The 27,579-nt window shown below is 40.3% G+C and overlaps 1 protein-coding gene across 18 annotated transcripts in view; it reads right to left on the bottom strand.

Annotated features, from left to right (window-relative positions):
- MLIP (muscular LMNA interacting protein) overlaps positions 1–27,579 on the bottom strand; it is a 206,378-nt gene that overhangs the window by 89,351 nt on the left and 89,448 nt on the right. For 15 of the 18 annotated variants that reach the window (XM_074348925.1, XM_074348927.1, XM_074348930.1 and 12 more), the window contains exons 2-4: positions 25,958–26,113; positions 22,537–22,929; positions 9,586–11,073 (exon numbers count right to left, since the gene is read on the bottom strand). In XM_074348925.1, coding sequence (XP_074205026.1) covers positions 9,586–11,073; positions 22,537–22,929; positions 25,958–26,113 — 2,037 coding nt within the window. The remainder of the gene's footprint in view (positions 1–9,585; positions 11,074–22,536; positions 22,930–25,957; positions 26,114–27,579) is intronic. The other 3 variants (XM_074348941.1, XM_074348932.1, XM_074348942.1) reach the window with 2 other exon arrangements.

Below are 27,579 nucleotides of genomic sequence, written 5' to 3'. Positions count from 1 at the left end.
TCAGCAAGGTAGCAGGTTACAAGATTAACGTTCAAAAATCAAAAATCAGCTGCAGTTCTTTACACTAATGATGAATCAACAGAAAAAGAAAGTAAAGAAACAATCCCCTTTAAAATAGCACTCAAAGTAATAAAATACCTAGGAATAAATCCAACCAAGGAGGTGAAAGACTTATACATGGAAAACTATAAAACACTCATTAAGGAAATTAAGGAAGACTTAAAAAATGGAAAGATATCCCATGCTCCTGGATTGGAAGAATCGTTATTGTTAAAATGGTCACACTGCCCAAGGCAATCTACAAATTTAATGCAATCCCTATCAAATTACCCAGGACATATTTCACAGAACTAGAACAAATCATAATAAAATTTATATGGAACCACAAAAGACCTAGAATTGCCAAAGCATAACTGAAGAAAAAGAAAGAGGCTGGAGGAATAACTCTCCCAAACTTCTGACAATACTACAGAGCTACAGTCATCAAGACAGCATGGTGTTGGTACAAAAACAGACATATGTACCAATGGAACAGAATAGAGAGCCCAGAAATGAACCCACAAAGTTTTGGTCAACTAATCTTCGACAAAGGAGGCAAGAATACACAATGGAATAAAGACAGTCTCTTCAGCAAATGGTGCCGGGAAAACTGGACAGCAGCATGGAAATCAAAGAAGCTAGAACACCCCTTACACCATACCCAAAAATAAACTGAAAATGGATCAAAGACTTGAACATAAGACAAGATACAATAAACCTCCTAGAAGAAAATATAGGCAAAACATTATCTGACATACATCTCAAAAATGTTCTTCTAGGGCAGTCTACCCAAGCAATAGAAATAAAAGCAAGAATAAACAAATGGGACCTAATGAAACTTACAAGCTTCTGCACAGCAAAGGAAACCATAAGTAAAACAAAACGACAACCTACAGAATGGGAGAAAATTTTTGTAAATGAAACTGATAAAGGCTTGATCTCCAGAATATATAAGCAGCTCATACAATTTAACAAGAAAGAAACAAACAACCCAATCCAAAAATGGGCAAAAGATCTAAACAAGCAATTCTCTAAGGAAGACATACAAATGATCAATAGGCATATGAAAAAATGCTCTATATCACTAATTATCAGAGAAATGCAAATCAAAAACTACAACAAGGTATCACTTCACACCAGTCAGAATGGCCCTCATTCAAAAGTCCACAAATGACAAACGCTGGAGAGGCCGTGGAGAAAAGGGAACCCTCCTACACTGCTGGTGGGAATGCAGTTTGGTGCAGCCACTATGGAAAACAGTATGGAGATTCCTCAAAAGACTAGGAACAGACTTATCATATGACCCAGGAATCCCACTCCTGGGCATATATCCAGAAGGAAGCCTACTTCAGGATGACACCTGCACCCCAATGTTCATAGCAACACTATTTACAATAGCCAAGACATGGAAAGGTCCTAAATTTCCATCAACAGATGACTGGATAAAGGAGATGGGGTATATTTCTACAATGGAATACTATTCAGCCACAAAAACTGACAACATAACGCCATTTGCAGCAACGTGGATGTTCCTGGAGAATGTCATTCTAAGTGAAGTAAGCCAGAAAGAGAAAGAAAAATACCACATGAGATCGCTCATATGTGGAATCTTAAAAAAAAAAAAAAAAACATAAATACAAAACAGAAACAGACTAAGACATAGAATACAAACTTGTGGTTGCCAAGGGGGAGGGAGGTGGGAAGGGACAGACTACGATTTCAAAATGTAGAACAGATAAAGAAGATTATGCTGTATAGCACAGGGAAATATATACAGGATCTTGTGGTAGCTCAGAGCGAAAAAAAATGTGACAATGAAAGATGTATGTTCATGTATAACTGAAAAATTGTGCTCTACACTGGAATTTGACACAACATTGTAAGATGACTATAACTCAATAAAAAAATGTGGAAAAAAATATTGTAGAGTGTCTGTTTTGTAACACACATTGCTCTGAGTATTGGAGATTCCACAGTAAACAAGAAAACTTTACTCTCTAGAGTTTACATCTTAATAAACTGAGACAAACCATTAACAAACAAATACATGAGAAAGAAAAAGAAAAATCATAGAGAGATAAATAACATGCAGAAAATTGAAATGGGTGATGAGACAGAGCAATCTCAACGATGCTTTGGATTAAGCATCCAAAGTGAATTCACAGAAACACATCACTACACCTGGACTATCTCTCCTTGTTCATATTGTGAAAGACATCACAAAAGCTAGAACTTGAAATGCTTTCAATAAATGTCTACTGCTTGAAGAAAATGCCTGACTTCCAGTTATAACTGTTTTTACAAACATTCACAAACTAAGAAGATAGGACGTAATTTTCAGAATTTACCTTTTTTGAAAAATGGAACACACAGTTTGCTTCTTTTTCCTGGTAAATCTCTTATTTCCCTTCATTTACAAGAGTTTTGCAATAGAATTAGAAATTTCATCCAGTTTTTGAGATACAATTTATCTAGAGTAGGGGATATAAACTTATTTAGGGCAACTCGACGTCTTTTCTAGTTCCTCATCTATCTTAGGCTTTATGCATCTCTCAGACATATGTGGCCTCTCCTTTCCAATCTGAAAATCATTCTTATTACCATAAGAGACATTTTTTTGTGTTTGGTATATTTCCTCTGGGTTATCTTAACAATATTCTTCTTCAGTATTTCCAGCCTTCCCTGTATTAAACCAAATTCACTGGTTTCCCACCCTTGGTTTAAAATTGCAAATAACTGTAGTCAAGATAATTATAACTTGAATAACAGACTGAAATATTACAGGCTGGAATCACCATCAGCTAATCACAGAAATGACCAGCCTGACTGCATCTGGCAAAAAAAAAAAAATCAATGAGAACTATTGTCATCACTCCAGTTTGCAATCTATACTTTCAGTCATCATTCAATAAACACTTCTTACAGGTGCAGGGCAAAATTTAGGCTTGAAAAAGGAAAAGGCATTTTGCACGTAAGTTGATGAGAGCCAACTCTATTTATGGGCAATGCTAGATATTGCAACGTAAATCCTGGGTGGGAGTGTAGGAATAACAAGAGCAAAGCCTTCCTCTTCAGAAGATATTTCCCACCGCTATTGTGCCCCCCACTGCTGATGCCTGAAATTCCACCACAGACTCTAGAAATAAAGACCTATGAGATCTCAGAACAAACGGTACTATTTGCCTTGAGCATCAGGAATTTGAATTCATGGCTATACTTTCAGCACAGGTGAATGACAGGACCTGAGATTAAACGAACAAGGCGACCCTGGTGAAGAGCGTCCCACCACCTGCCCGGCTTCTCTTTCTAGAAGCATCCACGGGCATGGAGCAAAGCATCCCTCCAAATGCATGCTTCCTGCTCCTCTGGGATCATGTCTAGACTGCCCGAGTCAGAGTCTCCCCGAGATGGAAGCTCAAGTCAAGCCCTCATCCCATCCACAGAAGGTTGCCCAGCCACCCGCCTTGCACCTGGATGACCGGCAGGGCACAACCTCTAGAATGACCCTGATTAACAGTGCAGGTCCGGGGGCAACCAACTGGCCGAGGGGGTGAGAGCTCCGAAGAAAACTTCCCTGAACAACTCTTCCCAGGTCCCTGTCCATGGCTCATTTATCTTTTTGTGTTTCCAGCACTCTAAACATATAGCATGTATGTCCTTGTATTACGAGACTTTGCCACCCCTATTAGCCTGACAGGTGTTTTAGAGGAGAGATTTTATATTATTTCCAACACCTTAAACCAACCTGGCAAAGAACAAATATTCAGCAAACATTTGTTGACTCAAATTGAAGTACTTAACTGAAAATCATAAAAAGATTCAGAGGACATGAAAAAAAATTTGGTCCCTCATCTGCTGTTCAACTCTTATAGGAACCTGGCTGATTGGAGACCCTCTTCCTCATTTCCAGGCATTCCCTGAAGACTTTTCCAATATGCTAGGTTCTTAAACTCATCTTCCTTCAGTGATGGAAACTTCCAAGGTTTGAACTCATGAGCTTGAAGCACTGCTTTCTTTTTCTTTTGAAAAGTCTCTTCCTTGAGTTCAACTGCATTAAGCCCTCCTCGGCTAAAATGCACATACTCTCCAGGGCATGAAAAAGAAGCTTCTGTCGATCAGTGACACCGGAGTGTGAACCATTTGCTGAGATCAGTTCAGAAAGACTAGCTGGGGAGAAGCCCAGGGAACAGGGCACAGAACTGGTTAGGAGAGAAACGGAAGTGACAGACAGCAAGGATGGGATAATCGTGGAAAATCTTGAAGCCCCAGAAAGGTGCCAAGAACTTTGTGGAAGAGTTTGGGTCAAAACTTCTTTCTTATGGGTGAGTTGTATTCCATTATATATATATATACATGCTGCATCTTCTTCACCCATTCATCTGTTGATGTGCACTTAGAATGCTTCCATATCTTGGCAATTATAAAGAATGTTGCTGTGAATATCAGGGTGTATGTATCTTTTTGAATTAATCCTTATTTTGTGGTTGGCTTTATTCCTTTGATAACTATGTAAGTTGAAAAAGCTAATGCTCTAAACATTCTTAGAAACAGTGAACAGTACATATATGTAATTTTTTTAAATGTGCAGTATATTGTGTATATATATTTACATGCAATATGTTGTATACATGCAGTCAAATTGTAACAATTCTACGGAAAAGAAAACAGGAAAAATTAAAAATTTTAAAAAAGAGGTGAGGTCGAAGACAGTGGGACAAAAAGAAATAAAGGAAACAAGAAGATATGTATGTCTCGTTTCAGCTGTTTTAACAGCATCCCACATACGGCCAGCTTTAATGATTGCTGGATGTCCGTTCATTTACCTGTATTGGAAATATCGTCCTCCCCTTCACTGCCACCCGAGCCACCATCGTCACTTGTCTAGTTGTTTCAATAGCTTCCTAAGGTCGCCTTACTTTCCCTCGCAGCCTCTTAAGAGTCTGTTCTTAGCACAGCAGCCGAACAGGTAAGATTGTGGCCGTTAGCCATTCAGAACCCTCCAACGGTTCCCTTTCTTACTCAAATTAAAAAGCGAAGACTCAGATGTGGCCTCCGAGACCTCACGGGATGCAGCTGCCAGCAGCATCTCCATCTGACAACCTCAGCATCGCCACTCTCGCGCCCCCGTCTGCCCTCTGTACCCGCTCAGCTCTCTCTGGCCTTCGGAATGGTTCCTGACTGTACTCTCTCAAGACGCATCGCCAAACTGGATGTCACGCTCTCAAAGAACCCCGTCTCCACCATCCAGTGTACATTTGTGACAGCCACCTCTTACCCTGCTACACTTTTCTCCCTGCCACTCATGTTCCTTCTAATATACAAGCAAATTCACTTCTGGGGGGATGGGGGGAAATCATCCATGGTTTCTCTTTCATCATAAAATATAAACGTCTTTTTAGCAGGCATTTTTGCAATGTTATTTGTTTCAACATGTTCACAACTTTGAAAAGTGCACATAATAAGCACCCAATTACGTATTTACTGAATGAATGAGTGATTTGTTCGAACTCAGATTAACTATTTTAGCTCATGGATGCATATTTCACAGTGGCCATTCCCCAGATCACAAGAGGACCAGCAGAGGCGGAGAATGTTACATAGAGACGGTTGCCACTGAGCTTTCAGTGTGATATATTTGGAAATGTTTTGATGCCTTAAAGAAATGAGAGTTTATAAATAAAACATCAGCTCTAAAAGTTCATGAAATATCAAAAAGCTCCCAACTGGTTCTCTGAACAAGCTATGTGTCCAGATAGCTTTCAGACCAGGGCAGACACACTGCTGGCGCCCTCACAGAGCTTCAGACTGTCATCAGTGAGGGCAACACCTGTCAGGTTCCGATGCGATGACCATCCCAAATTTCCATGTGGAATACCACAATAACTCATGAGGAGAAAATTTAAACTATTTATAAAAATTTAAACTATTTTATAAAGGAAAGTATATTGGGAACCCAAACACAACTCTGTGGATTAATTTCATGATATTCAGGCTTTCCTGAGGGGGAAAAAATGTCTCAGACACTATACACGTTCATCAAAGAGTCGCAGGAGCAACCTTCAGGGAAACACCCATCTAGGGTGATGGATTAATAATGTGAAATATTCTTAAACCATATCTGAAATTAAAATAAGGCCATTATATCATACTAATATAAGCAGATACAGAACCCTAAGATTCTCTCTATGAAAAAGGAACATCAAATATGCCTTATGCCTGAATTTAGCTCAGCATAATCTAGTTGTTCCATTTTATTTTAATATCGAAGGACAGTTGGGCCCAGACTTTGAACTTGTAGCTTTCAAGCATCCGTGCTTTAATTTGACGGCCATCTGTATTCTAGGACCTCGTTCCTTCCGGGATCTGGCACTGAGTGAAATTAATCTAACTCTGAATCTCCTTCACACTTCAAAGAAAGCCCTGTGCTCAGATGAGCACCGCAGTGGAAGGAATGCGACGAGAAACGGCCCATAAAAGCACATAAATTCTTTGATAACCCAAAGCCTTTGTGTCTCTCCTCCCATCTGTCTATAAAATAATCTTAGCAATTTGAACAAAAGCAGTCAAAAGAAACAAAGATAAGATTTATCCATTCCATCCGTCAGTGTCCATTTTAATGAACTTGATACTCAAGTTATAATTCCTGCCAATAAGAGTTTGCAATTGAAAAAATTAGAGGCTGATTTTCTCCTAGAGCGATCACAGCAGGAAGCAAGGAGGAAGAGGAAGAAACTGTGGCAAAGAACAGCATGTCGCAAAAGAAACTAATCTTGCAGAAGCTATCAAAAATTTTAGCCATAATAAGAAACCTTTTTTCTTCTGTTCGAAGGAACCGATAAAAATGGAAAAAGTCATCATCATTCTTCATTTTTTCATACATGTTCATCATATTTATCACGCATTTCAGAAAGCTTGCATTTTATGAGCTTGGAAATAAAGAAGATAAACTGAAAAAATAAAGCAAACACTAAACACTCTTCAATATTGGGGGAAGTGAGCTGGGGAGGAACAGATCTTCAATAGACTTGATTTTAGGATAAAAAGGTCCTGACTTTAACAGAGGCTCCTCGGGGCTCACCCTCTTCCAATTTTCCAAAAACAGGAGAAACCATGAAATAGCAGAGTGAACTACAAACAGAAATGACCTGACGAAGCCTGTGGAGTGAAGCCACTTCTCAGAAAGGTAAACAATAATCGCAGTGTAAGCAGCGTGGTTTAAGAGATGCCTGTCAGTAAATTCAGGGAACACTGATGTTTTAGATCACCAGGTTTTTTTCAATACGCCACAAATGAATTCCATAATCACACGTATGTACTGAAAAAGACAACCACCAACTCATTTTACCTCAAATAAATACAATTTCCAAATTTAGAATTAAGGGAAAAGTTAGATTTCCTCCAACCCATTTGCTTCGAAGCTGAAAATACAGGGACTTAATAATCTCTAAAAATACATTTTTAAATGACCCCAATATTATATAAACTGATCATTCTAATCATTTTTCCACAATGATGATTTCCTTCAGGAGAATTAATAAATCAGGCTAAAAAAGATCATTAATATGAGTTATTGCTTTGTAGTAATAAATCTCAGTAATAAAGAACATGGCTTCAAGAATCAGTAGAAACTTAAATCAAAATAAACGTCAGCTCTGCCAGTATCAAAAAATGTGACCCAGGCAAGTTAGTCACAGAACTACAGCTTCTTGGTGTCTGAAAAGGAGGAAATAATATTACCAAACCTCATATGGTCGTAAAAAAATTAACTGGCATGGTCCCTTTTAATTAAACTTTAACTAGTTTGTGTAATTGCTAAGACAGTCCTCGACTCCCAGAAAGTAGCTGACGTCTGTTACTATAATTATCATTACTATTTATATATCTGTTCCTATAATTGTCATTCCTGGTGTCACTGTTCGATGATAAAGCCAGTCTTCTTGCATCTCCACATATACTCCACTGGGGTCATCTTCTGTATATCTGGTCACGTTGTTTACCATTTCTGAAATGCCAATTGCTTTCCTCTTCATTAAGCTAAACCCTAAACATTTCCGACAGGCCTGACATTTTTGGTAATTTCTCTCACTAACCAGATCCCATAATAATATTTCTGTTATACTGAATTCAGTGAACTGTTACATATGATCTGTATTACACTATATTAATCATATGGCCTGATACTTGTTTTCTAGATTTACTGCAGATTTAATAGCTCTGTCACTCCTCCACATTATGTATATGTTTTCCTGCTGAATAAAATTTATTTTTTAAGACAAAGGACTATCTCTTATTTTCCTTAGAAATAAAATATACATCCCCCAAAAGCCACTATAGTGGTGGGAATACAGTAGGTGCTTAATACATGCTTTCTCCGTTGAATTGTATCATGAGGCATTAACAAGATCACGAGGGTTGGTTTCATCTTTCCCATCATCAGTTCATCACCCAAAGAGTGACAGAGCTGAACACAATCCCCATGGAACTTGGAAACTCTAAAACTGTGTTATTTCAATGCACTGAACTGAAAATCCCAGTTCCCTCCTAATACAGGCGCTTTCATTACTTTATTTTATATTTTATTTGTATACCAATGACTGAATTCTGGGCATATAAACTCCACATTCTAAATTATTTGAGAACATTTGGAAAGCCAGCATGTTCCAGAAAAGCGGTGCCTTCCACCCGGAGAAATGAACGCTGTGGGTCACTCCTTCAAATGTTCCCCTTCTCACATTAAAACAGGTGCTTTAGTTCACATCCTCGCTCAGCGAGTTGCTTCAGACCATTTAAAAGTCAGTATTTCTCCTCTCTTAATTCTATTTCCTTATACCCAGCCTGCCCACCCTTTCTGTATTCCATAATCACTACATATTTAGTGCTCATAATAAATCAAATCATTTTCACATATAAAGGAAATTTCTATTCCCTTTTGCTCTACATGTATATCGCTAAATCCATATTGAATTAGCTTAAAGTATACAGACAGCAATAAAGAAATCAGCCTGCTAGAAGGGGAAGAAAATTAATAATAATAAATAAATGCCAGCAAAGGAGCTAGAAAGTTTTCAAATTGACTTGGCAATAATATGCCTATATGCTAGTATTCCATTTTTACACTAATTCTGTCTACCATTCTCTCGGTATAGGGTATTTTGTTGGATAATAAAGTCCATATTATTAAATAATCAGAAATGCATCATATTCCCAAATCTCACCTAACTGCTCTAAATTCCATCTTTGGGATCAATAATGTAATTTATATTACACCTGGGGAAAAATGCCCTTGGACCCAAAGATACAGACGTTACCATAAGAGGATTTGTAAAATCAAAGTTTTATGCAAAAATGCAGAGTTTTAGACAGATTATAGTTCATCCGCACATTCAAATATGCCAAATCCTAGACCCACTTGCCCTTTGCCTATCTCCTTGTAGGAGCAGAATGAGTATCATAATTATTGATTTTTCCCCTGAAAAAAAGATTTTTCTGTATTTCAAATTAAGCATGCACCATGCAGCGTGCAAAAAAAAAAAAAAAAAAAGATACCTTGGGTTTCTTATTTTCAGGGCCTGTCGACATGGACATTGCACAAGGTGAAATCAGCTCCTTGGTTCTTGTTAGAGAGATGGGAGGTGATGGGGTTGAAACAGATGACCTGTGGTCAGAGATTGAGCTTTCAGATTTCCCAAGTCTTGAAGGCAAGGTAAGAGCTGCGTGCTGCGCTGAGGGGCTGAGCCGGCGCGCCTGCGTGGGCTGACTAGCACTGGGGAGCGCAGAGGACCCCAGGCGGGGAAGAGACGCAGCCGTGCCAGCGCTGGACACAGGGGCTGGAGAAGGGGCTGGAGGAGTGTGCCCCTGGCCAGACGGCTGTGCTGAGGGCCTCTGGGATCTGTTTATCAGGTCTGAAAGAGCTGGGGAAGGATGGTAGCATTTCTCTGGAGAGGAGAGCCTGGCTCTCTGGTTAGTGGGAGGGGATACAGAAGACGATGCAGAGGAGGGTGACGGAGAAGGATGTGGGCAGATATTCCTGGGCTTTCCTGGGCCCCTGAGGTCAGCATCCTGTCTGCCCTTGGAAGACAGAGGAGGGAAGCTGGGTGGAACGGGAGGCAGACCTGCAGGACTGGAGGGGCCGGTGTGCAGCGGGGAACACATCGGACCGCCCTTCAAAGAAGTGGGCGACGGCGCTTTCTCAACATTCAGAGAAACAAGGTTGCCACTGCCGTGCCTTGGGGGGGAGAGGGAGGGCGCCCGTGGGAGGCGAGCTGCTTTGGTGCAAAAGGCTAAGTGTTGGCCGAGTTCAGGAACCTGGTTCTCCCGTTGCTCTGGAGACCCGGCTCTTAGGGAGCAACTCGAGAGAGATTTTTTCGGCGTGGATGGAGTCTGTTTTACTTTTTGATCGAGTGTGAGTGTGGAAGAAGCCAAGGAGTTGAGAGAGAAAGTGGGACAGGAGGCCGGGGAGAGGGGTCTCTGGTGAGAAGGGTTGGACTTGAGGATGGCGGTGAGGAGGGAAAGCCGGGAGGGCAGCGGGGACTTCACCCCTGACTTGGAGAGGCTCCCGCTCGATGACACGCGGCTGCAGACGGTGGATGAAGAGCCGTGGAAAGGGAGGGGGAAGGGTCTGGGGCTCGGACAGAGTGAACGCGTGACAATGCGCACGGGGATGTACGAGGCTGAATTCGGCTTCGGAGAAGCACCCGAGGGCGGCGGAGGAGAGGAGGTTCTCGGACTCCGTCTGGGACTAAGGACGTGCGAGGTGACCGTCGTCGTCGTCTTCTCGAGACCTTCGGATGTCAGTCCAGGTTTCGGATGGGCTGCCCTTGCACTGGATAAATGAGAACCTGGTAACTGAGCGGGATGGGGAAACTGTGGCGTCGAGGATGTGCCCTCCGATGCAAAAAAGGGTGCAGAGTGAGCGGAAGTTTGGAAGTACGTAGCCGTTTCCTCCACCAGGGCCCCACCGACATCCAGCCTCCTCGTGTGGAACTCCTCCAGGACAGAGGCTCCGGCGAGGTCGACTGGGTCAGGTGGCGGTTTCTGATTAGTTGGAGAAACAAAGGAGAAAGCAGGTGGTTTACAGGCAAGCTGCTCAGAGGCAATGGGAGAAGTTAACTAGAGGAAAGAGAAATAGACATTGTAATAGGACGTGGTCTGTGAAACTGTCAAAACATTCTTGTCACGTGTCACGTGAGTGTTTAGCAGAGTCGTTCTGTGAGTTTACACAAAAGGAGGCGCTTAAACCTCCAAGAAAATGGAAGCAATGCTGCTTTGCTGATGAGGCATTGCTTTGAATTTGAAATGAAATATAAATAAACTGAATTATTAGATATTATAGCTCATGTATCCTCCAGAATGAACATCAGTATGAAATTGTATTTGCGTGTCTCCATTTGGCAAATAACTCATTGATAAAAGCTAAAATAGTTCCCTTAACTGGGGACTGAGCGATTTGAAAAGGTTTAAATCACCATCGATATACATTTCAAAATTCACTTCGGAAAATGAAGTGGGTTTTCTTCCGTTGTAGGGAATCTAAGCCATAACATGACAGTCATGACTACAATCCTTAAAAATTTAACATTTCAAGTGTTTAAAATTCAAAAAAAAACTTGGACCACTCTTACATATTGTAAGCCTGAAAATAATGCCCAGGATTCAAAGATGCAGCACCCAACACCAACATGCAGTGATAAATTAAGAGAGTAAAAGCCAGGGTCGAAATAGAGAGGGAGTTTTAGCTTATGAAAAATATTTTCCCTAATGACTTGCCGGAATGAACAGTTAACAAATGAGGTGGGTTATGCCAGGAGGAACAGCAAAAGAAGCTTAGAGTACCCTGTAATCTGCCTGAAACAATGCAATCCACAAATCCCACATCAAATAAAAAGAAAATAAAGAAATAATGTATCACTTTCACGAGAGACGAGGGAGAGCCTGCAAAATGACTGGGTATCTTTATTCTTGTGTTATTTTCTACATCATCCAGTATTTTAAGACAAGTACTGAAATTATAAATGATTCTAAAGCCAAACCTTTAAAACAGAGGTTTCCCTTAAAGTATTGATTTGATTATATCAATCCATAAAAGAAAGGAAAATACTTGTATCTAATAAAGAATTCAAGGAATACCAGTTATTCAAAATATTAATGAATATCTATATATGTATATATAATATATAGTAATATTATACATATATTGCATTACATAGCAGAAATGTATGACCATAACGATTAAACTTAGCAAAAGCTTGGTTTACAAACTCAGTAAAAGATATTTCTTGATTTTGCTCTGTAACACGTTAAGGAAGTGTCCATCAGACCTAATGCAAAGATTTTAATATCATACATACAGTTTTGAGTTCTAAAAATGTTTAAAACTTGACCAACTCAAACAACTCACCCCAAACTCTGTTTCTGAGCAAATGTACCCAAAAATATTTCTTTCTTTTTATATGTAAATTCATTTGTGTGTTTGCAACACAGAATTCTTGCCACATAAATAATTTTTGAATAATTTTGGCATGTGACTAGAATATCTGAAAATCAGAGATAATTGAAAATCAAGCAGAATTCAATCAAATTGAGAAAGAAAACAATTGCCTCACCTAAGTTTTACTTGGAAACAGTTCTGCTTATTCAGTGTTTATAAAACTGACTCATGATTAAGCCATAAATGAAAGGTCTTCTCTATTGTTTCCAAAGATTGGTCTCTCCTCACAGAAAGAATGAATAAATTTCAAGACTGTGTAGCATCTCTTTGCATGTTATGCCATAGCTTTTGGTTTTAAAAACAAAAATGTAAATTAGTAACAGCCACAAAAATTTCATTATCTTTTCAGTCATGTTTCCAAATAACTTCAATTTATATAATAAACTCATTAATTCATTCTGATTATCCACCAAAGTAGCATGTGAAAGTTACAGGACTGTAATTGTGAGGGTCTCATTCAGAGGAAAAGACTGTTGTCTCCAACTTCCTCAAGACCATGGCTTCTAATCACCAAACGTTCTATTACAGGAAGTCATATATTGCCTAATGCAAGTACCTCTGAATTTTATTGTATTTTTTACAGTTGATTATTGAAGAATTTCTAAGAAAATTCAAAGAGAAAGATTCTGAAAAATCTAAGAATGGTTTTGTACTATATTTTCCTATTCAATGTATTCATACGCCTTTGCAATATATTCGTTTCCAATTTGCAAATACATCCTGACATTATCTTAATTTATACTAATAGAAAAATGAGGCACTGTATTTTAATAAAATTCCCAGGAGAGAGAAATGCGTTTTTTAATGAAAAAGATTTATTTTCCTGATTTCCTCTCATTAATAAGCTTTTATTTTGAAAGAGGAGATAAAGACAGGAATAATTTTATGCAGAAAGAAAGAATGGGTACCTGTTAAATGCTCAGTCAAGTAGCTCAAAATAGGCCCTTCTTTTTCTCTCTTTCCTGTAAATCCCTTACTAGTGATAATAAACTTCTCTAATGACATCTACAAATTCTTTCAGTCCCTGCATCCTCTCCTCCTAATCACCCCTGTTCTGGTCTCTATGTTTGTTATTGATGCTCTAATTTCTTCTCTCTCAAGCCTGTTCTCTTTTCTTCTCCACCATTTCTTTCTATTTTTTTTTAATTGAAGGATAATCTGTTTACAATGTTGTGCTAATTTCAGGTGTACAGCACAGTGATTCAGTTCTACATGTATATATATTCCTTTTCATATTCTTTTTCATTACAGGCTATTACAAGGTACTGAATTTAGTTCCCTGTGCTGCCCAAGGCCACCAGCTGAGTGGGGCTGAACTTTCTGCACTGGGGAGAGGGGCTACCTTTCTCGAATTCACATGTGGCCTGGGTCAGGCACCGTACATGGTATCATCACAAATTTAAGACCTGTAGTCTCAGCTGGGCCCTGTACCACTCAGACTTTTTGGTGGGTTGTTTGGGGTTTTTCTTTTTCTTTTCCTATGTCTTGACCTCAGCTTCCTCTCCTGTTCTGAACAACAGTTCTTCCCCAAAGTTAACACTCTCCACAAACCCTTTTCCCGGCACCTCCCTCATTGTAGTCAACAGAAACTCCACATTCCCTTTCTCCAGGGAAAAATTGAGAGTAGTACTAGGAAAATTAAAATTTTCTAGATCTATCCTCTTTCTTTTCCTTTGTTCCAAAGAAAAATGAAGAATTTTCCCTTTTTAAATGTACGTTTCCCTCTGTGCTCTGAATCACAGCAGCCCGTGCCTTCTCAGGGATCCCCTCTCATAGTTTTCTCCCATCCTTTATATTTTTTACTAGTTCTCTCATCCTAACATAAATATAAAGCATAATACTTCCAATCTTTAAAAGGACAATAATATCATGTAGTAGATTCTAAAAATGTGCACATTTTTCTACCCTTTTCATAAGACAGGCAAAGTTCTTTTCCTCACCCTTTAACCTCAACTGGTCCCATAACTTGTTTGGACCAGTGGGACGTTAGCAAATGTGATCCAAGAAGCAGTGGCTTGAGTGGCACCTGTGCGTTGGAGCTTACCAAGTGCAGAACGCTGCCACGATGTGAATGAGCCCAGGTTAGTCTGCTGGAGGACCGCATCCCGGCTAACCAGCCACCATCTGACCCAGCAGCCAATTGCAGACACTTAAGTGAACCACAGCAAAGACAGCTGAGTCTGACTCCAGATCTGCAGAACCACCCAGCTAAATACGGCCACACTGTCAACCTGCAGATTTTTGAGCTAAATAAACGGTGGTGTTTGAAAACAGCAAATGTCGGCACGGTGTCTTAAGCAGCAAAAGCTAACTGGTAAAATAAACGAGTGCACACGTGTGCACCAAGATCTGTGGAGCCCGTCCGTGCCCTAGTACGAGTCCACGTAGCTGTTTTTTCAGGCTCGCCTGTGCCACGCCGTCACTGTGTAGATTTCCTTACTTCTTATGGCCAACACACCCTAAAGTGACTCCCCAAAGCACACCCCCACCTTCACAGTCCCCTCCTTTTAAGTAGATGGAAACTGTGACTTGCTTCTAACTAACAGAACCTGGCAAAGGTGAAGGACTTTTGCAGATGTATTTACCATTCCTAATCAGATGACTTTAACTTAATCAAACAGGAGACTGTGCTGGGTAGGCATGACCACATCAAATGAGCCCTCTTTTAAAGGGGACCAAAAGGCTAGAGATCCAAGTAGCAGCGACCCTCTCCAAGGCCAGCCTTAAGAAGCAAGCTGCTATGAACTCACTCTACAGCCTTGAGGAAATGAGCTTCTGCCAATAACACAAGAGAGCTCAGAGGCAAGACCGTTGCCTAGTAGAACCCCAGAGGAGAGGAACCTGACACCTTGGTTTCCAACTTAGGAGACCCAGATCAGCCATGCCCAAACCTCTGAGCTACAGAAACCCTGGGGAAAGTAAATAGGTGGTTTTTTTTTTTTAAAGCCACTGATCTGTGGTCACCTGTTATGCAGCAATAGAATAGTGACACACTTCCCCTGACTTTTAACGGCTTTTACTCCCTATTCTTCCACAGACACTGTTATCACCAACGTCTACAATGATTTATTCCTAAGCCCAATGGGCACTTGAATTCCTGGTCTTTTCTGGTTTCTCTATAGACTGATTTCCAGTCTCTCCCTCCTTTTCAAAACTGTTGTGTCTGCGGCCTCTAGTTCATCCCTCCCTCCCAGAGTATTTCCTGTCATTCAGTGAGCCCTCTTTCCTGGCCATCTGACTTGAAATGCCCAAGCCGTGGTTGTCAACTGAGAAAACCTTTACTCATCCTTCATGTTTCCACTCAGACAAGGTGACCCCTTCCTGGTCTGGTGGTCCAGGCTGATGTAGGTGTCCTCCTCCTAGACATCCCACTCTTGCTTGAACACATCACCTTTCACTGTCATTATTTTCATGTGCATCTGCTTCCCAAGTTCCTTGAAGGCAGGTACTATAATTTTTAAAGTTTGTTTCCCCAGTGTCTACTGCCTGGTATGTTACCTTCATGCAGGAATGAGGAAATAAAGTGTCCGGTGGGTGTAGGAATAGGACAGAGAGCAGAAATGTGCTGTCTGCTCAAAGGAGGTCTCACCACCTCCCTCCGCAGTTGCACCCTCTTATTCTGCTCCAGATTCTGGGCAAGGAAGGCGGGCTGGGGGTGGAATGAACAATGGCTCTCAAATCCGGGTCAGTCTTGACCTCACCAGTGGGACAAACATTTGAGTTCTGACACCACGTCAGGAGACTCTCCTTTTAAAAGGCTTCCTCTCCTTTCTGCTGAAATTGTCAGGGCAACTGATTTTCCATAAATGTACTTCCTCTGCCCTTTGGGCTAATGGTACATTTGATCTCACCCAGGGGAAGCAACCAGCCACCCGGTGAGGGATCACAGGGATTCTGCCGGCATCAGAGCAGAGACAGATCTTCTCACTGAGTCAGAGGAATTCTCCCTGTGGTGTCCAGCCTCACTCACCGTGGATGGTGACAAAGGAGGTTAAGAGGATGGATCAGGATGGAGTGGGAAGATCCCCCCATTTCCCTTCATGTCAGTACATGAAGAGTTGTTAATACCATAAAAGGGTAAGCAAAAGTCATCCAGCTGATGACTTCCTGACATCTTCATAGAAACACGCCATTTTTCAAGGACTTGTGACACAGCAAGCCACTCCTCTCAGCAGTGAGCAGAACCAACACGGAAGTTTAATCTCCCAGCGTTTTTCAAAATCTTCAATCTCTACATCCTTAAACCAAAAGCTATGGATGATTTGTTTTAAAAAGCAAAATACAAAACAACCGCCAAGCTAGGGGGCAGGAGTCCAAGACTGTCTCCCATACGCTAGTATAATTTTTTCTCCACTGTGAATGTTCATTAAGAAAGTTCATGTAACAATGTCTATTTCCTATTTATATCACAGGGTCATGGGGAAGGAATGATCATTCATTCATCAGACCCTTTCTAAGCACCTAGTGTTCCAGGCATTGAGCTACGTGATATGGACAGAAGGTGAGACTTTGTCATCACAGGACTCCCAGATCTACTGGGGTAAGAGAGACCTAGAAAGTCCATTCTGATACAATGTGCTGTATGAATAGAATATTTCATTATAAATGAAGACCCGGGACAATCAGAAAGGTTTCTATGTCTAATGCCCTGTCCAAATAATATTTTACAATCTCTTTTCCATGGACCCATAAAATGTAGGTTCTTAATAAAAATATGTGCCAATGCCTACACTTTTCAGAATTTTTTTTTTAACTTTTTTTCGTTTGGGTTTTTTTGGAGGGGGTAATTAGGTTTTTATTTATTTATGAGGTACTGTGGGTTGAACCCAGGACTTCATGCATGCTAAGCACACACTCTAGCACTGAGCTACACCCTCCCCTCCCAGAATTTTTTGTTAAGACCCTCCTTGATTTGACCACAGCTAGTTCTTCTGATCTTTTTGTGTGTGTGTCCTTTCTCCAGTTCTTACCTCCAAATTTTGTTTACACCAATACAAAAGCCTCTCCCTTTTCACATGTTTCTGACCCTGTGCCCTCAAACATGCGACCACCTCCAACTTTTTAAATAGAGTAGATGATTCCTCAGACTCTACCATGGGCCAGGAACCATTCTAGGCCATATATACCATCGCATTTAATCTTCACCCCATTCTACCAGTGAGGACCCTGAGGTTTATGATTTCAAGTAACTATACAGAGGAGCATGGCCGTCAGTTGCTGGTCTCATTTTTTGTTTATTTTTCATACCATCCACCCAATGTATGACCTCTCTTCCCTCATCACTCCTCCACTTGATTTCTGCCCCATCAGCCCTCTCACACTGGCCCCATTCAGGGCATCAAATGACCTCCTTATTTCTCTATTTCATGGACTTTGAGGGCCCTGCTTCATTTGACTGTGTTTTGTATTTTATTTTTACTTGTTTCCATATTTACAAGATTTTATATTGTGTTATACATTACATTATCTTCATAAATAATATATTATAATGCTATTTTAACAAAAAGGCACCAGGCAGTTCTTGCGGTGCAGAGCTGGTCAGACACCAGACAAGCCCAATCCCTCCCGCTGAGGAGGAGGAGCTCAGAGGGGGCGTGTCTCCAAGCAGGGAACAGGGGCCGGGCTGAGGGCTGACCTGGGCAGTGGAAGGGCTTCCATTTCCCACACTGGGATGGTGGCCAGGTCGGACCCCACACGCCTGGCCCCGCCCCTACACATCTTCTGGTTCTAGTAATACTCCCAGAGGAGAGAGGGTCCCCTCCCTTCCCTGCAGGGGCCCCTCTGCTTCACCTCCAGCTCTATCAGCAAAAGGCCTCTTGACCCTCCCCTCAGCTTTGATCTTGGCCTCTTGATCGCTGAGCTTCTAATCATTCCTAAATCGAGCAGCAGCATGTGTTAACCTGGCTGTCCCACTTGGCAGAATGACTGGCTGGTGCACAGAAAGAGAACCCAGTAAGGCAGCTAGAAAATATGAAAAGTACAGTGTTGTCGAGGAAAGCCGCGTTCTCTGCAGGGGGGGGGAGGTCTCCCCGCAAAGAAGTGGGAAATCACACGTGATGACTCCATGTCATGCCATGCTGCCAGAATGTTCTTTCATAGGTGATTATTTTGTATTCCCAAATGGATAGGATTGATACTGGATTCATCTGAGTCTCATAAAGAAAACATTCCTGAGCTACCCTTAAAATTATTGATTAATTCATTTTATAGAGTTTATTTATCTGATCTTGTTTATAAACTACTCTTCTGGTTGAACAGCCTTTTAGTTTTCACTGCATGAAGTCCCTCTCTCCATCTTTGGCCCCCACTCCATCTCCTTCTTAGGTACCTCTCTACACTCTGCTGTTTCCCGGCTTGTGTGTGGTGCCTTCCTGTTCTGCATTCTTTCCATGAATAAACAGCTCCACCCTCACAGCTTCGGTGTGTGTAGCAAACACCTCCAGTCTCCCATCTCACTCCTGTGTCCAGATTCATACTTCCAGCTTCCTTCCTGAGAGCATCGTGCTGCACCTCCGGGCATCTCAAGTTCAACATCAGACGTTTCATCTCTTCCTATCCCTTCCCAAAGCCTGTAATTCTTTCCTCAATTAATGCCAACATTCACTCAGTTTCCTGGCTTATAAATTTCATTCACCCTTGATTTTTTTCTGTATACTGTCAATGAACAACTCCAGTTAATTCTACCTGAAAAAGTCCTTCTTTTTTTAAATTCCAATTTATTTATTATTGTATTATTTAATTATTGTATTTTGGTGGGGAGGAGGGTAATTAGGTTTATTTCTTTTTAGAGGAGGCACTGGGGATTGAACCCAGGACCTCGTGCATGCTAAGCATGGGCTCTACCGCTTGAACTATATCCTCCCCTCTAAAAAGTCCTTCTTTTTTATTCCCAGTGCCATTGCCTCAGCTCCAGGCTTCACCATAGCTAAGCCATCTCTCTCTTAAGTCTAATAGTATCCGTAGGCAAGACAATTCTTAGACCTTGACACCAACATTCAAGACACTGACATTCAAAAATAGTACTGATTTTTTTCTGAATTTTATCCGAGAAAGTTTTCACTCAACTGCTTATATAGCCTTTTTACTTTTGACTTAACGCTTCCAACTTTTTAGTTTGTTGGTGATTTTTGACAATGTGCTTTTACTTAAATGTGCCACTTCAGCAAAAGTATTTGGAACACCAAGTACACTCAACCCAGTATTTATATTGACTATGCACAAGATAATACAGTAACCATTATAGGGAACAAAATGTTTAATAAAAATGAATTTAACCTGGACTTTACCTTTCAAGACTTGCCAATCTGCTAGAGGAGATAAGGTGTAAACCTAAATGTGTATAATACTTGCTGGGATAGGGTAACTTATAAAAATGTACAGAAAAGGCTACCAGAAATATATTGAGGGAGAGTTTGCTTTCACTGAAGGAACCAAAGCGGGCTTCATGAAGGAGCCAACATCTGAACAAAGACTTCAACAATGTGAAATTTTAAATACGTATACTTTTCATACACCTTATTGAACCTACATATACGCAAGACACTACACTAAGTGCTAAAGACACAGAAATGAACAAAAGACAGACCTCGACTTCAAGTGGTTCTCAGTCTAGTGAGGAAGAAAAATAAACTCAATGATTATAATCAGGTTATAAATATAAAAGGAGTTATATCGGAGATTTAAAAAAAAAAAAAGATTACAAACTCTAAGGAAAGTGACAAAGTTCAGGAGAAAACCTAACTCCTCTTTAAAGGGAATGTCTCTGGGAAAAGGTGCTACTTGAACTGAGCTTCGAGTAGCCAAGACCAACATGAAGGCAGGCTGGGGAAGAAAGAAGCATCACACACAGGAATGAAGGGCCCAGGGATGCAAAGGTAGGAAGCATGTGCTTGGCTGATGGTTCAAGAGAGCTGAAGAAGAAAGGTACAAGAGGTGGACAGAAAAATGACACCTAGGCAGGTGGTCAGACTATGGTCAGACTAAGAACTAAGGACATTTTTTTTTTTTGGAATATCTTCATAAATTAGTCCTGACTTACTGCTAGTGCTAATTTGTAGACAATTCTGTACGTGGGTTCATTTTTACCAGGTAGACCAGAAGGACACTTAATTAACTGCATTTCTGATTGAAAGACTAATGTGACTGGTACCAGGTGATCAAATGATGGAATCGTCTTTAGGCTTTTTAAGTTAAGCTTTGACTCCTGACTACTTGAAACTTCTGAGTGCCTTCTTTGATGATCTGGTCATTGCTGTTTAGTTTACATCTGTGGGTAACAGTCATCTTATTTTTATTTCATGATGACCTAGTACCCGTTGCTCAAGGGGATTATTACAGGAAATGGAATCAGGAACAATGGCGATTCCCAAACATTTCAGGACCCAGCAGTCCTCCTTCTGTGGTGATCAGAATGTTCTGCCACCACTAATGAATCAGGCTGAGCTTTATCTTTTCATTTGGAGCTTTGACAACATGAACTATAACTTACTTCTAACCTATTTTGGCAAAAAAAAAATCCATATATGTGTTTAGTCTCTAGTTTAGACTCTCTATATATGATCACATGAAAACAAAATAAATGACCAACTCAGCAGAAGAAATCTATCAATTGGGGAAAAGAGTAAATTAAAATTCCAAACTTTGCTTCATTGAGGGTATTTTTCTTCACTTATATTTGGTATCACCGTGTCTACATGTTCTTCAAAGGGGCCAGAATAAAGTATCCTCCACTGACTATGTCAATGTCCACATCTCCAATTTGGTTATTCCACCATCTTTCCAAAGGCAGGAAAGAAATGTTTAAGCTTATCACCACTGACTGAGAAGATGCTTAATTATATGATTAGAATATTTCCAATAACTAGCTGAGAATAAATTTCAAGAAGAAATCAATCTTTTAGTCCAATAGACCTGGGTGGTGGTACCCCAGTGAGAGTCTTCCAGCACCAAAAGGTGGCATGAGGATACTGAATGCTTGAAGGTGACATCAGTGCAGCATCGGGAAGTCAGCAAAAGCTGCAGACATTAAGATGGGGTGGCACCAAAAATAAGATGCCTACTCTACCATTTTGCATGCATCCTAGTAGCTCCAAAAAGCCAACTCACCAATAAACATGTTCTTCCAGTTACTCTGAGATGCTTGCAAATGTCTGGTCTAGCAGCTCCTAAATGGGGCATTTGGGTACCAACTCATGCTCATTGTCAAGGAGAGCTCTGTACCCATTACTTACTCCCCAGGCCAGCCTCTGCATTCCTGACATCCTCTCTACATCTCGTCAAAGTCATCTTACAACTTCATGACAACAAATAGCCAGTCGCTCTATTTCTTTCCCTTCCAAATCTCTCCCTACCCACCCTTTACTCTCTGCCATCATAGGTATGGGTCTTCTTCTACTGTATCAAAGGCTCTCCCCCTTAAAGGAACCATTCAATCTTGCAGCTCAGTTTTGGGGATAGGTTGTTCTCCCCAGTCCACTGAGAACGGCCCTGCTTCTGGTGGCTTCAGGAACACAATAGGTATTTCCCTTAAGACATTCAGGAGGGAAAGATTTTCCTTCCACGCTCTTATTACCTCGTGGCTCCTTTTATTACTCTTCCACTTGTTTCAGAGTAACATGTCTACGACTAATCCCCAGTTGATGTCTTTTCGGCGGGGCTTTCTCACGTCTCCATCAGGCTCTCTCTCCCAAGAAACTCCCACTGCCAACCTTCTCCCAAGAATTTTCAGAAGGAAGAGTTAACATTCCCCCAAGCCCACTCCGGCTGAGTGTTTTCCATGTTCTCTTCAGCCAATCCACAGTAAAATTGTATGTCATCCCTTTTGTCATAGGAATATAGTATATCTATATTTATACTGTGATGATTTATGACCTTGGGATTTAGGTTTTTAACATCGTTTTCTTTGGGAGTTTTGTAGGCCTTGACTAAATAGGAAGGACTTTGCAGACAGTCTAGAACAAGAGGTGTTAAATAGAAACATTTTCTTTTAAATGACAAGAAGGAAAACCTACCTGCCCATGTTTTTGCTGAGGAGCCACTCCATGGGGCATTTCAGGATGTGGTGGGGCCTGGAGGTCTGCCCCCCGGGTTTTGGGGCGCACCACGTCAGAGGCCAGACTGGAGGAGAGGGCCAGAGACCGGGGCCGAGCAGCTGTGGTGTCCACCCCAACTGGGGGGCCCTGTTCACCCTGTCTGCTTGGAGCTTCATCCTCTCCTTCAGAGTCCACAATGAAGACATACTCAGCTTTGAAGAGGTCACTCTGCTGCATTCCTTGAGGTTCGTTTGCTTTCAGTCCCTTTCCTTGTGAAATCTTGTCCTTCACCTCTAAAGGATAAGTCAACGTTCCTCCGTCTCTCTCCCGTTGGCTCCCAGCATTCAAGGTCAAGTACTCATTGGAAATAGACTGCAATAAACGTAGAGACATAAAAGCGTTGACATCGATTTGATAAATGCTTCTTCTCTGCACATACCCTTAAAAGCTTAACCTGCTTATAATCTCCAAGGACAAGAGTTTTTAAAAATATATCTAAAAATCAGATTGGCTTAGGAGAAATTGGGTTGAAATTAGTGGATTACTTTTACTAACCTGCTTGTTCATTCTGGTCCAAGTTCATATAATTTAGGGTTTAGAATCAACATCAATGAACAAACCTGCTTTCCAATAAATCCTGATACGACTTTTTATGAAGAGAGGAAAGGAGCAATGCTTTCCATAAAGATATTCATGAAACAAATGGGGACTGGTCAAGGGTTTAGTTAATGGTCAAGAAAAACCTGTATATCCTGCAGAAGCCAGGGGAGAAAGGAAATCCCATTGAAAAGTTCTAAAATAATATGACTCTTTAAAAGTTTGAGAAGAAAAGTAGAATTGGAACAAAATGCACAGAAATTCAAACAAAACAATCCAATCCAAGCTGATTGGGAAGAACGCATGAATAGGACACCAAGAAAGACAGATATTTTTAGTGCAAAGTATTTTTTAACTGTTATTTTATTTTGGATTTGTAATTCTCAGTATTTTCCCATCCAATTTTCTCTGAATACATAGAAGGTTTACAAGACCGGGGGGAGAGACAGCTTTATTATGCACTAAAGCATCTTTTTCTATAATTATAGCAGCTACGTACACTAGGATTGTGTTTAAAAGACCCAAGGTTAATTCTCTGGGTTTTGATCATCATACTATGGTTACTATTCTTCTTTTCCTTGCCACTTTTCTTTAAGTTTCACATTATTTCGAAATAGAAAGTTAAAGACAGAAAATAAGTTAAATTTCAACTATGGCCGTCAACTTAATGTGGGCTCATATGTAATATGTGTTGTGTATGTGAAGACTGGATAGTCCAACCGTGGACTAGATACAACTAAATGAAGGAGATGACTTCAGACCCTCATTCCACACTTTTCAGCTGATGATCATAGTCAAGATAAAACCCAAGTTGCCTCTGATTAGGATTTCTCTGACCATGGTCATTTCATATATTAAATTACAACACTAGGTAGTAACAAAACCCAGATTGGAAGGAAGTTCAAATTAAAAATCAGAGGATTCAAAGACAGATTGCTTATCACATGGGAAGTTAACAGAATCACTAGAGAGCTGGCAAAGTTGAACTAGTTTTTGGAAACATTATTAATGATCTCAAATAACTCCCTCCATCCACAGTCCATTATTCTCTATTCCTTTATTCTGATGTATTTTTCTTACAACATTTATCACCACCTGAGATTTTATTATCTCCTTTTTACTGTTTTTGTTGTCTGCCTTCCTGATAACAAATAAGTTACATGAGTTGACTTTATTCATTCGGAATCCATAGCACCAAGCACGTGGCGTGTTTTTAAATAAATAAAATAAATATTTTAAATAGTAAATTTAAATAAAACAGTAAATAGTTTTTAAATATGTAAAGGATGAGGGATTATCTACCCTGTTCTATTAGAATAGTGAATTGTTTTAAAAACAGGAAGAAAAACCTTTAATCTTTTAAAGATGTGGTTGTGTTGGCACCAATGTATCAGCAGATGAATATCATTATTTTAGGGAGCTTTGGAGGTCTGCAACCAAGGTTGATTCTTGTATCTACGGTCTCACCCACTCAGAGCACCTAATAACAGAAAGATCCCATGAATATATTATATATACTTGAGTACTGCTGGGGACAAACTTCCCAGAAATGCCTTACATAGCATTCAGGGTTTCTCTGAAATAATTTGGTCCCAACAGTCTTTGAAATAAGATAGCACTGTAAGTTCCAGGTTCACAGATAAATATATTATTACTCTCTAGATAGAATGTTTTCATATAGACAAGGAAAATCAGACAATTTTATCTTCTGCAAATTGGCTCACAAATACCATAGAGCTCCCTCTGTCACATTTTGTTTCTAACAAGACAGTATTAAAATACATTTTAAAGAGAAAAAAAAATTTTTTTACCCAAAATATCATTATTTTAGCACAAGTCATGTTTAGGTTTTTGTTTGCTTGTTTGAATTTCATTTTCAGTCTTGGTCTCACTTTAGAGAAGAATCATCAGGGTATAAATACCATTTTACAACCTACTGGATCACTTAGTAGTATACAAATTAACATGCTCCAGGAAATTACATAATCATGATGGCTGTAACTTTGTCAAGGTGATGTGCTGTCATAGTCTTCGCATTTCTCTGACTGTTACACATTGGGCCATTTTTATTTTTCTCTAATTATTTTCCTACGTAACACTTTTCTTCTTTCATACTGTTTCTCTGGGACACGTTTCCAAGAGTCAGATCACTGAAAGGTTACTGAAACATTCTTAGGACTGTGGATAAGGGTTTTCCACTCAAATTACCCAAATCCACAAAACTAGCAACAAAGTGTGATCATGCCAGTATCTCGACAATTGCCCTAACATCGACTATTACATTTTTTTTACTGTTGCTAATCTGTTACACACAAAATAATACCTCACTCGATCTTGTATATATTTCCCAGTGCTATACAGTGTAATCTTGTTTATCTATTCTACATATGCCTGCCAGTATCTACAAATTTTGAACTAAAATAATTAATAATAATAATAATAATAATACCTCACTCTATCTAGTATTTTCTCTATGAAGATAAATTTAAACTTTTAAAAAAATTTGCTTTTATTATTTTAAGATACCTTTGGGAGCAGGGGATGCCAAGAGGCAGAATATATCATGTGAACAGCAAACCACAGGACGTCAGACCCAAAGTGCTGAGAATAATGTATTGGAGAGAACCCAGGACTTGATCACGTTGAAGCTCCTGTTACATAACTATATTTTTAGCCAATCTTAGATTTCACAGTCATCTCACTTTAAGCAGAGAAAATAAACTTTCATACAGATTTTCAAGTCATTACTATGGATTATTTAATGTTAATTGCTTGATATAAAAAATAATAAAAATAATCCTACCCTATTTACAGTTTCTGGAGTCTTATCGCTTGGCTCCTCAGGAATTTTAACAAGGAATTTAGAGGTGTCAGTCAACTGGGAGTGGGTTGGTAGTCTTCTGACAGTGGGAACAAATGTGAAGATCAGAGGTTTGGCTTCAGAGTCACCAGAAGAGACCTATGAGACACGTAATAAATGAGACTTTCAGTCTTCTTAAAGGTTCACCTTGACTTCGTTCTCTATATATTGTGATATTTACCTCATTGATTTTGATAAATTGCCTGTTACCCTGTGATCGTGTGTATGGTTACCAAAGAGAACAGCCTTTAAAATATTCAGAGTGTACCAGATCCTTTTTTTATGAAAAATATTTCTCAGAGAAAGAAATACAACCCCAGGAAGATCCCACTATAGAACAAAGCAAGGAAAGAGCAGGGGGACAAGTCGACCAGCTGGCATAAGGCATCTGTACCTCCGTGGGGTCATCGCAAACACAGCACCTGGTCTACTCTGCAACTGACTTGCATCCATTTAGCCCTGGGTTTAGCAAGTCTGAGCTGGCTCTCAATCACTAAGCACGCATGAAACTTCCAACAGAGATCGTTATCAAGAGGGTTCAAATACGGACTGAAGGTGGAAAGTTTACTTTTCTGGCTGTCGGACTACCCCTGCCTCTTCTCAGGGAAATACCCTCTCTTTCCTTCCTTCTTTATTCATTCAAAAATCATCTTGTTAATACTTGCTGTGTGGCGGCCCTTGGGAGCTCAGGCGACAATCGTGAAGAGGAAACGGTCAACAGACCACACACAAGCAGGGAAAGTGTGGGCACAGGAGAGGAAGGGAAGAATGATGAGGGGTGCTACCCAGTCTGGGAAACTCTGCAAAAGGCAGCACCTGAAACTGAAGCCCCGGGGGAGAGGAAGATGAGGACCCCGGCTGAGCGAAAAATAAAGAAAGCGTCAATGGTGGGGTGAGGACCAAGCCTGGATTTTGTCCTATTGACAACAAGCAACCGTGAAAGTCCCATAGATTGGGCACGGCATCATCACATTAGAATTTTAGATAGCTAATGCCGGTTTTTAAAGATACGAGATCGGAATCAGGTCAGAAAGCCAAGAGCGGCAGATGGGGGGCCACGTGGAAAGGGAGAAGGTGCTATATAAAGTATATACACAACAGGGTCCTACTGTACAGCACAGGGAACTATATTCAACATCTTTTAGTAACCTGTAATGAAAAAGAATAAGAACACAAATATATGTATGTATCTGTATGACTGAACTATTACGCTGTACACCAGAAACTGACACAACATTGCAAGCTGACTATACTTCCAAAAAAAATTGTCGTTATTCCCCCATCACAGTCATGGCACCATTCCTGGGCTGTAGCTTATCATCAGAAAATAATAAATCAATGCTTTCCTTTGTAGGAAGGGACCATGACATCCCTTGTGAGATTTGGGGAGCCCACTAAGTGTCATCAGTGATACACAATTCAGCACACCTTCCTGATGGATTATTTTCCAGGAAGGTTTCTTTACATGACTCATCTCATCAATATCATGATGGATGGAGAGGGGGGTTTCAGCAAGGAAATCACTGAGGGTAGTTCAGATAGTTCATCATAGAATTTCATTTGGA

Source organism: Camelus bactrianus, chromosome 20 (genome assembly GCF_048773025.1).
Source record: "Camelus bactrianus isolate YW-2024 breed Bactrian camel chromosome 20, ASM4877302v1, whole genome shotgun sequence".
Taxonomy (NCBI): domain Eukaryota; kingdom Metazoa; phylum Chordata; class Mammalia; order Artiodactyla; family Camelidae; genus Camelus; species Camelus bactrianus.
The sequence above is the reverse complement of the archived record's forward strand: the minus strand, read 5'-3'. Positions and strand labels throughout refer to the sequence as shown.